At 35.0% G+C, this 10,986-nt stretch overlaps 2 protein-coding genes and 1 pseudogene across 3 annotated transcripts in view; 2 read left to right on the plus strand and 1 right to left on the minus strand.

The window, feature by feature from the left end:
• Positions 1 to 10,986, minus strand: part of LOC110279059 (vacuolar protein-sorting-associated protein 33 homolog) — a 28,863-nt pseudogene that overhangs the window by 8,216 nt on the left and 9,661 nt on the right.
• LOC127745660 (uncharacterized) lies at positions 3,092 to 4,133 on the plus strand. Its single transcript, XM_052258781.1, has 2 exons — positions 3,092 to 3,194; positions 3,277 to 4,133. The coding sequence occupies exon 2, from the start codon at positions 3,311 to 3,313 to the stop codon at positions 3,791 to 3,793; it is 483 nt and encodes a 160-aa protein (XP_052114741.1). The 5' UTR covers positions 3,092 to 3,194; positions 3,277 to 3,310; the 3' UTR covers positions 3,794 to 4,133.
• LOC107478069 (exocyst complex component SEC8) overlaps positions 4,337 to 10,986 on the plus strand; it is a 12,366-nt gene continuing 5,716 nt past the window's right edge. Inside the window, exons 1-5 of one of the 2 annotated variants that reach the window (XM_021137884.2) lie at positions 4,337 to 5,590; positions 6,153 to 6,263; positions 7,210 to 7,422; positions 7,816 to 7,989; positions 8,940 to 9,767. In XM_021137884.2, coding sequence (XP_020993543.2) covers positions 6,222 to 6,263; positions 7,210 to 7,422; positions 7,816 to 7,989; positions 8,940 to 9,170 — 660 coding nt within the window. In that variant the 5' untranslated portion in view covers positions 4,337 to 5,590; positions 6,153 to 6,221 and the 3' untranslated portion in view covers positions 9,171 to 9,767. Of the gene's footprint in view, positions 5,591 to 6,152; positions 6,264 to 7,209; positions 7,423 to 7,815; positions 7,990 to 8,939; positions 9,768 to 10,986 lie in introns of those variants that run through there. The other variant, XM_052258780.1, reaches the window with a different exon arrangement.

The raw sequence follows: 10,986 nt of genomic DNA on the forward strand, positions 1-10,986 counted from the left end.
GCCATTTATGTAGCTCACTTGGAATTTAGATTTTCTTGATGAATGATGAAGGACGTCGCCTAATTATGTGGGAATTGTGGAATGTTGTCAGTTTTGCAGGAATATATTTCTAATTTTTTCTACAATAGATGCTGCTGCAACTATAGAATTTTGTGGGTTGAATGCTTGAAATACTAGTTGAACTTGTCTAAAGCTCGGTTCGATTTATTTTGAAGTTACTAAGATAATATTTAATATCATTTCTTCTGAATATGGTATCTATTCTATCTATTCTATCTATTTATTTTATCTATTTTATTATATAAATATTATATTTCTATATTTAATGATAAAACTAACATAACATATTTTTTAAAATATCTTTTAATTTATTTTTTTAACTTATTAAATTCAATTCGTTACAATAAATATTAACTAATGAATTTAATTAAATATTTAATTATTATACAATTTATTATAATTTATATTAATCAATTAATTATAATTCATTATATCAGTTAATTAATTGATTAATTTATTAAGTATATAAGAAAGTTATTGTTCTGAGAGTTACCTGAAACGGTAATTTGGGTCTGAACGTGAGGTCCAGACTTCTTCTAAGGCAGCGTCCAACTTGTTCTAATGCCGAGGTGCCGCCGTTCGAGTTCGTTGTGAGAAGGTAGGGGTAGTACCTGTAAGAGACTCCGATGCTTAAGTTAACAAAGGCTTTAAGCAAGTTTTTAGTAGATAGGAACTTGAATATACCTGAGGGGTGTCAGTGTATTTATAGTAAAAAGATAATCACCTTTTTTTAGGAGTTCCACTTTTATTGGTGGACAGTCGTTCTCTTTATCTTGAGAGTTTGTTGGGTCTATCTTTTAGGAGAGATAGAAATAGTATGAGAGATTTGGAGAGGCACTTACTTATTTAGATAAGTGGAACTGAACCTCCTTAACGCATTCAGCCTCTTAGAAGGTCGGGTGAGTGGAAGAGGCTACCCTTGAGGGGCCTTTATCCTTAATGGGCCTGGACTGCATTTGGGTCAGGGTATGAACTGTACCCCCTACTTAAGTTTGAGCTTTCATAAGGTCGGATCCAAGTATTTGTGGCTCCAGTCTCCATTGTCAGGTATGCCGCCTTCAAGAGGTTGGGTACTCGAGATGTTTCAAAATTTTGAAACGTTGCCACTTTAATAACATGGCGAATGTTACCTGGTAGTTTTCTGAAAATCCGCACGTGGCTTTAAAGAGGGGTGAAAAATGTCTTTTTTTCCCCTTGTTCATAAAAAGTTAATCTCTTTCCTCTTTTTTCTTTTCTGTTACTGAAAACGCTCACCTTGCCTCGTTTCCTTCATCAAAAAACCCCCCCTTCACTCTTCTTCCTTTGTTCTTTGCTTTATACTGCATTCTAAGTCAATATTTCTTCATCTTGAACCCTTTGAAAGTTCTCGTTTTGCTTTTTCAAAGAGAAACGTTCGTGTTTCTTGCTGTTTGACGTGCCTCTTTACTTCTGCATTTCATTAAGGTTGGTGTTTTTATCCATTTTCGTTCTATTACAATTGCTCTGGGTACTTGTATTTTCCTTAGATTTTGAATGGTCATTTAAAATGTTGTTGGTGATGGGGTTTTGTATTTCCTTTAGTATTGTCACTTCTTGTTTGTTCTTGAAAACTTGTTGAAAACTGTTCGCTGCTTGGGATTTGTTGCTAGGGACTTTGATATGGTTGTATTATTCTCAAATGGTATCGCTTTTGCTTGGTTGGAAGCAATATCATTTCTGTGTTCGAAATTTGATGATGATTCGCTGTGTTTATGAGATTTTATGAGAACTGTTGTTAATTGCTGGTGTCATTAATAATGACCTGACTTCTTTGTGACTATTGTCCGACTTTCCGACTTGTTGTGACGATTTTTCTTTGTGTGTTGCATTTGTAAGTATAGCCTTAATGTCTCGCTCTGTAATTTACAATATGTTAACCAAAGTTCCCTCTCACTTAACCTGGGTAGATATTTCTGTTCTTACTCCTGTCCTTGTTATTGATAGAAAGTATGTCGGAATCTTCCAGAGGCACCATAGATTGTATGAAAACCAGAAAGATGAGCGGAACTATGAGATAGTGGTAGCTGATTCCGAGGAGAGGGTATGTTTTCTAACATTGGATAGGTCGGAATGCCCTTTCTTTTATGATGATTGCCTTTTCACTAAGCTAGACGTTAGGTTTCCTTTTTCTGACTTTGAGATTAATGTCCTCTGTACTTGCAACGTTGCTCCTACCCAACTACACCCTAACTCATGGACTTTTCTGAAAATATACCAACTCCTTTGTCGGGAATTGGATATCCGACCTTCCCTGAAAGTGTTCTTCTATCTCTTTGTGCTTACCAAACCTTTTAGTTCTAAAAAATTAGGTTAGGTTTCTTTCTGAGTTGTTTAGGGGAGGAAAGTTTTTTCTATTTTGACTAGTCTTTTCACGATTTTAAAAATTATTTTTTTAATCCGAACTGTTAAGGATGCCCAACCTTTCTTCATTTACAAGAACGATGAACCCTTTTTTCATTGTATTGAGAAGAGAGACCAGTAATAGCCAAGTATAATGTAGATGATTTAGATTAGCTCGAAATGAGTGTAATTGGCTTATTTCAAGAGTATTAGGGCTGGCCTCCCTATTTAGACACCAAAAAATTCTTAGGGATCCTAGTCAACTCTAGTCCGAACTAGGTAGCCATCCTTTCTTTTATTCTATGAAGCACGGACACTTTGATGAGTTGCCGTGTCTGCGTGTCGGACACATTTTGGACACGACACTCGTCCGACACGCGTGTCTGCTATGTCCAAACCGTGTCTCAATAAAAAATAAAAAATTCTTCTTCGGACACACTTGGACACACCTAAATACCATCACGTGTCAGCGTGTCCGGTCTTATTCTTAATATATATTCTTAAAATAAATTTAGATATAGTATATATTATTATTTATTAAAACAAAAAATATTTTAAATACTTAATATAATTAAAATAAGACATTAAGAATAATTAAAAAATTAATTTATATTTTAATATCAATAAAATATCATTACGGTTTATTTAAAAATACTTTACATTTTATATGTATAGGTTATACCCGTCCCTCCGTTTTGGCTAATTCTCTTTATCTCCGCCACTGATAGTGTTGTGGCCCGTCCTCATCCTTCTTCCTCCGAACAAAATCCCAAAAGGTAAAATAATTCTCTTTATCTCCGCCACTGATAGTGTTGTGGCCCGTCCTCATCCTTCTTCCTCCGAACAAAATCCCAAAAGGTAAAAGACTGCAGAGTGGGAAAGCATATACAACATGGGCTTTGACGGGCTTGCATGGAGCGAAAAACATATTCTCCCTCATAGCCACATTAGTATGGATGATGTGTCCCTCAAAAGCCATCTTCAGCTCCTGGCCCGAGGTAGAATTCGAACAGCAAGCGTGTGTGCAGCATTGACCAGAGAGTTGGAGAAAACTTCCCTTAGCGCCACTCACAGCTCCTTGGTGGCTACCCAAGTCGAGGTGGTTTCATTGGAGGAGACAAAAAAGGAGCCTGAAGAGGAGAGTGATACATTGTTGTCCGACTTGGGCAAAGCTCAGGCAAAGGCAAAACAGGCGGAGACGGCCTTGGCTATGTCAAAGGATTTAAGAATGAAGGCGGAGGAGAGCTACACCCATGTCTTCGGGGAGAGGCTCGACCTAGTGGATGAGCTGGCTAATGTTCGGGACAAATATGCAGAACTCGAGGAATATGTGGCTGAAGGAATGGATGAAATGTTTGCAAATTCAAAGGCATAGTTTCAAGTTATTGCTGCTGAGGCAGACCTTTCCCTAATCAGCCAAGATAATATTGTGGTAGACGAGAAGATCGTCCTGGCTCCCGAGGATGATGAGGAGGTTCATTTGCACGACCCGAAAATTTCGGATACAGAGATCAATCAAATTTCCCAAAATCCCAAGGTCCCCTCTGGGAATGAGGTCATTAGTGGTGAGCTCCCTCCTTCTCCGACTAGCCCCATCGCAGCTGTGCCGATTTCTGAGTATGACCCGACTCCTTCCACCCAAGCTGAAGATACTGTCACAGAAGAGCAGCTTAATCCTTTGTAATTCTGTCTTTAGCAGTTTGAATGGCCCAATGTGTGGGTCTTTTAAGAACAATTTTTTTTTTTTTTTTTGTAATAGCTTGTAGCCTCGATCACTTTTTTAGTTGTATTTTTTTTTGACAATTTTAGTTTTTTTTTTTTATCAAAAAACCTTTCTTCATTTTCATCATGATTATAGGTTTTCAGTAATTATTTTTTGTCGAATTAGATCTTAGCCTATATAGCCGTTTAGTTGCAAATCGTGTTTTGACAACTTTTTAATACTATTTTTTTGCTAAGTTAAATGATGTCGGTGAAGTAGGTCAGTATAGTGCTTTTCTTTGTAAGTTCCGACTTCCTGTAATCGGACTTTGTCAAGTTACTTTTTCATTTCGTTTTTATTCTGCCTTGATTTTGAGGTTGATTTTACAAATTGTTTACATAACTTCTTATATTAATTTGTACCTCATCGCTTCAACTTGCCGACCATTCTAGGTCGGATAATGATTTTTGCGGTTTGTCAAGCTTAAATTAATGCATTTTTATAGGAAACTTTTAAGAATGAAGTGGATTTATCATTGATAAATGAAAAATGCTTTTCCATAAATTGGCTAATAGGATTTTGACTACTCTTAACCCGTGTTATGGTGCCTCGTTAAATCCCCTTCCGAAAAAATCCTTCTCGAAAAAAAATTATGAAGTCGGGAAAAATGAGTATGCCAAGGAACAAGGTGCGCTATCTAACTGTAGTACTTCTTCAAGTTACACGCGTGCCACGACCTCGAGAGTTCCATCCCTTGTAAGTCGGATACCTTATACTAACCTTTCCCTAAGACTTCAACAATCTTATAGGGTCCTTTCCAATTCGCAGCTAGCTTTTCGTTGCCCGACTTCTGAATCCTGATGTCATTTTGTATCAGTATAAGATCGTTCGTGATAAAGGTGTGTGTGTTTAGTTACCGTATAGTAATGAACAGCGGTAGAAATGATGTTTAATTATGCTTTGATTGTTAGGTGCTTTAAGATTTGCAAAAATTTAATTCAGTAATCTATTGTTGATCCCTTCTCGTGGTTGTTTCTGATCACTACTTAATGTTAGAAATTTTTGGATATTGCATTGGAAATAAGTGTAGTTTCTCTTTTGCCGAATGACCAAGAAAATTGTGCTTATGCTTTGTGTGAAACAATCCACGGAGCTTGCTCCAGGGCCTCCTCCTAGTGAGGAAAGGTTTGGTGGTTGATGATTGTGGTATTTCCTGACATAGGGGGGACATAGGGGGTTTTTAATGTTTAATACTATAGTTCAGTGCCAAACTTAGAAGTTAGAACCGTATTTTTCTTTTGTTGAATTCAAAATCATCTACTGTTTTATTTATTTATATATTTCTTTTCTTATTGTTTTGTTTTGCTGATGCCAGGTTATTTGAAGTTCAAATAATAACTCTCGTTTTAGTTGCTACTTGAGCTGGATTTGGAGGTATTGTCATCTGGAAATCATTAGGAATAAGTGTACGTAAGCAAGAAGTTTGGTTTGCTTTGCTGCTTAGACTCAACTGTTCTATGTTCTGAACCAGTATTTAATTATTTTTGGGAGTTTTGAGGTTGATTAGGGGATAATATTCCGAAATAATTTTTTTTTTTTTTGGTAAAACTGAACTTATTGTTGTTCTAACTTATTACGGAAACAATATAATTGGTTACTTCTTTACAATTCTTTTTTCAGCTTCATTTTATTATGAGTGAGTAGAATATCGGTTTTATTTATGTTGAAACACTATCTTTTGTTGGATTTTAAAACCATGTGCTTTGCTTCAGAAAATCCTTTTGCAGAAGTAGTTTATGATAGCTATTATATCTTCATTTGATCTTCTTCCTTATTTTCCTGTTTACTTTCCCCCCCTTCTTTTTTTGGTTCCAAATTTTGTGGTTTACACTAAGTTTCATTTCTTGAAGCCTAGTGCACCCATTGAAGCAGATTCTTTTCATTATTTTAGGTGAAATTGGATTATTCACATTATTCATGTTTATCACAGCCAATTAGTTTGAGTGTTCATTACTTGTATTCATCCATTTAGAACTGTGGGTTTGTTAGTACAAGGTAATCTTATCTCTTCTACGGTGTGTGGATACATTGAAAGCAAAATATGGGACTTTTTGATGACTTGCCTTTGCCTGAAGACAAAGCTGTAAGCTTTCCTTTGTTACTTTCTAGATTTGTATTCTGAGCAGTTTGGTGCAGTAACCTAGGTTTATGTTCCAGAATAAGGCTCATGCCTTACAAGGGTGGGAGAACAACTTCTGTCCAATGTTATAATTATATCCTCAGTCTATTTCATCCTTAGTTCCAACAGAGTACACTAGTCTGAAGTAGGCCCATATTTGACCCCATTTGGTGCCAAAAGGCTGTTGTAACTGCAAACTGTTCTCATTATAACTTAAAATTGATTTCTTTTTCTTTTTCCTTTTTCTTAAACAAGGACAGAAGGATATTACAAATGGCATGGAGGACCAGAAATCCTCAATTTATGGAAGGTTAAGATACACACAAAAAAATACATCAACAGGCCAAGCTTTGCAATCTGTCTGCATCTCCGAGAGGAAACCCCTCTATAAAAATCATGAACCTTGAAAGTTTGTAATTGTAGTTAAGAGGTTCTAAACATCTACTCTAAGATGTACTGGTTTTGACACTAAAATGCTATATATGATGCAAGTTTAGGATATGCCCATATAATAATATCATAAGTCTCTGCTGCTTTAAAATAAAGCAGCAGAAAAACCACCAGACGCTGACACTTTTCCCGTTTAATGCTTCAGATTGGCTCTCAAAGTCCTCACCTCTTCATGGTCTTTTCAAACCAACTTAGCTTTGCTCAACAGATAGGATTACTTTTATTAAATGGCCTTCTTTTACCACTATGCAGGTTATATTAACCAAAGTTGTATGCATCACATGAGGGATTCATTGCTATTTTATACTAAAATTATCTTTTACTTCTAGCTTATAATTTGAACTGTAGATTGTTTGCTCCAAAACCTTCATTGATATATCTAGTTTTCTATTGCTCTTTGTCGTGTGTTAATCTCTCTAATTTGTGATAATTTGAGTCTTTCTGCTCTACCGAAATGCAGTATTTGAGACGTGAACTCGCTAAAATAGATGAGAGTTGGACTGTTGCTCGTTTTGATTCACTACCTCATGTTGTTCACATTTCGACGTCAAAAGATCGTGATGCTGCTGCACAATTGTTGAAGGAGCAAAGTGATGTTGTTGAGGAGGTTGTGGATGAAGTAGTACAAACCTATCATAGTAGCTTCAACAAAGCTATCCAAAACTATTCCCAGGTTTCTTAATATTTCATTCTCATGGGTTCTTTTTAAAATTGTTATGTTGACCTGGAACAATTGGTTCAAACTGCCAGTACTTGACAACTGAAACTTCAGGGAGTTTGATTGTGGGTGTTAATGGAGGTCCACCTTCAGATTATAGTTCCTTAAATTTCCCAGTTACTTTGCATCCCGCTTAATGGGAAAATGGTTGATGGTTATTATTGTTTTCGTTGTTCTTATTGTTGTTCAATTTATTGTGCTATAAACTTCCTATTGTAGTTTTGGCAGTTGTTACTTTGTAGAATTCTTAAGAGTTTGCCACTTCTCTCTTGTTTACATAGAGTAGCTGAATTAGGATTGGCCTTTCATTATGATTTTCCATTTAACAAATATCTTGTTTATCTTCAGATCTTGAAGCTTTTCAGTGATTCCACTGAGAGTATCTCTGTCTTAAAGGTAGATTTGGCAGAGGCAAAGAAGCACCTTAGTGCGCGCAATAAACAATTGCATCAATTATGGTATCGCTCAGTTACATTGCGACACATAATCTCCTTATTGGATCAAATTGAAGGAATTGCTAAGGTCAATCCTTTATTTCCCAAGTGTTTACTGTTTTTTTATTTCTTGATTCAATTGCATTGCTTTGTTTGTTGCTGATTAAAAGACAGTATCGTGTCAGAACTTACGCTAGCTTCCTCTAATATTCTAATTATATTTGCTATGACTTGGAGTCACTTTTTGCCTCTTTTAACAGTTTGGGATAGAATAAACAGTATGCAAAATTGCATTTGCAGTTTCATATCCAGTGTGCTACATCTGTACATGTGTAGAACTTTTGTAGTAGTTTTAGATGTGAAGCACATAATGACCTTAAAATTCATTGAAGCTATAGAACTAGACTTATATACAGTGACATTATAACTCGTGAAAGCTCACTGTGCTTGGAATGGCGATGAAATTAGGCTAATGCTAACAATTGCCTTCTTGTGAATCAATGCTATTATGGATTTTCATTCTTAGCATAGTGATACCAACGCACTACTATAGATATTTGATCAACCATGGTCTATTGCTGCATCAAGGAGCTTCTAGACTAGAACTCTCCAGTATTGAAGCACCAAGAATTTATGTTGGGATTTTTTTTTTCTTATATTGTTATAACGATAGTTTATAATCAATAGAATTCAAATATACTTAGTATGACTCAATGGATCACTTTTTTTGATAAGTATTTTTTCTGGATTCTATTCACCCGCCAATCCAATGAGATATGGTATGCTACAAGTGAATATTTAAGACAAGTGAGTCCCAATTTTAGGATGACCGACCCCGTAAATCCAGTTCATATAATGTCTTTCTCAGGTGCTAGAGGAAATGCATCTCAAGGTTGCATTTTCTGCTTGCATGTATACATTTGTGCATGCTTCCTGATTTCTTTTAAACTTTCTGTTTTAATTGCTTCCTTTTCTGTTATCTGTTTAAACTTCTCTATCTTTCATGGAGGATTTTGGGTCTGAAGATCTAAGATGCAGGTTCCAGCACGTATGCTCATTGCTGAGAAGCAATTTTATGCTGCAGTTCAATTGCAAGTGCAGTCTATGCTGATGCTCGAGAGAGAAGGTCTCCAAACTGTAGGATTTCAACTCACTCACATTTTATCCTATTTTCATCTTATTTTGAGTAGGAAGCTGCTATTTTTCATTAATAGTTCCCCACCTTGGTTCTGCACTTCACTTGGTATTTTAGTTAAAAGGAGCAAGTGATTTGTACAGATAAAAGGGCAAACATACTAAAAGCAGGTGATACGATATCCATCATATCAGAAAATCTATAAACAAACAAAGAACAGATGTGGCTAAACAAATACAACAAAGCTGTTGCATCTGTCTGCTTGTTAGATATTAATATTGCCTCAAGAAGACTAAGAATGTGAGAAAGTCCTGTGCGTCATAGAGAGCTATAATTGTTATTCTATCCTCTATTATATGGAAAGGCAAAGGGATGCCTCTGAAAATGCCAATCATTTAGTTGGTTATATCATTATTCTACATTTCATTGAGATTATTGCTGGTTGATTTTTTTAATTATTTAATTTTAAATATTTTACTTCTAACTTCAGAGGAAGAACAGCAATAAAAAAAATAACAAAATAGCAATTAAAAAAAAAATAATTTATCAAAAATAGCTCATGCAACAGTGTTTTAATATGGGTAAAAAAGTTGTAAACTCTACTTCTAAGGTATTGCATAAAGAAGCAACTTTTTTCAAACTCTGGATATCCAAACATCTTTATTAACGAAATATGATTAATTTTATGAAGAAAAAGTGAGAACAATTTTGAACTAAACAAAGGAACCCCATCAAAGTCCATTTAAAAAAGAGCGTTACATGCATACTCTAGTACTACTCTCTCAATGCGTTTTGCATTAAACATCAAGAAATCATCTCCAACTAACTGCACAATATTGCAATGAGTAGAAACCATTCAAATAATTGTTAAAAACTTCTAATTTGTATGCTTATTCATATGACTATATTTTTTGAATTTCTTTTACCATGTGCAGGAAGTTGAAGTTCACGGCCAATATTTTTCTAAGAGATGAAGATTCCTGCAAAAAATCAGAACAAAAACCTTTAATCAAAAATTTCTTAAGTCCGTATGTTGGTTCCAGCTCAAATAATTGACCACAGAAAAGTTTCAAATATTTCCAAACCTAAATCCTTTTCTTAAAATCAAATCCAGCTGATATAAAATCATGGCCTTTGTTTATTTGTTTTGAGTTAAAAAAAATATATGGAAACAGCAACGGAAACGAATTACTTTTATAGACTCATCGTTCTCATCTTCCTTCCTCATCATGGATATACCTATCTGACAACATGCAAAAGAATAACATAATGCTTTTGCGGTATTTTTCTTTTGACTAAATTAAAAATTTAAATTAATCATTCAAAGGCATAAAAAATCTTTATGAGTACCTAACAAACTTGTTTTCATAATGGTATTACCTAGTCTTTAGGCAATCTGTATAATAATATATAATTCCAATATCCACCCCCCAATGCACAAACAGGAATGTCAAGAACAGCAGGATTTGGAACATTGAGCAACTGCAAAACACAATAATAGATCAAGTTATGGTAAGATTAGGATTGTATGATAAAAGATAAGCTCAACTTATTTGCAAAAGTCACTTGATATACTGGAGGAATGATCAAATATATAAATCTAAACTTAACAAATCTCCAAGATATGTAATAACTCTTAAGGGATAATATCAAAATATTTATACCAACAGTAAGAACACACAACTTAGACAACATAATAGGACACATGTTAAGAAAGGTGGGGAAAAAATAAACGGGGTACGAGTTCTTTTTTCCTCTGTTTTTCCTCTGTTTTCTTATATTGTTGTCGGGGTTAGAGTGTACCATGGTAAGAAAAGATTTTTAGGAGCCTCCCAATAAGCTTCCTACCTATGAGTGTTGATAACCTTATCTTATATTAGACCAAGAATAACAACCAATCATTTCAATTAGAAACCACAAAGAAAGATCTAAATTGAAGCTCATAGCAGC

The sequence above is a fragment of the Arachis duranensis genome, chromosome 3 (genome assembly GCF_000817695.3).
Source record: "Arachis duranensis cultivar V14167 chromosome 3, aradu.V14167.gnm2.J7QH, whole genome shotgun sequence".
NCBI lineage: Eukaryota > Viridiplantae > Streptophyta > Magnoliopsida > Fabales > Fabaceae > Arachis > Arachis duranensis.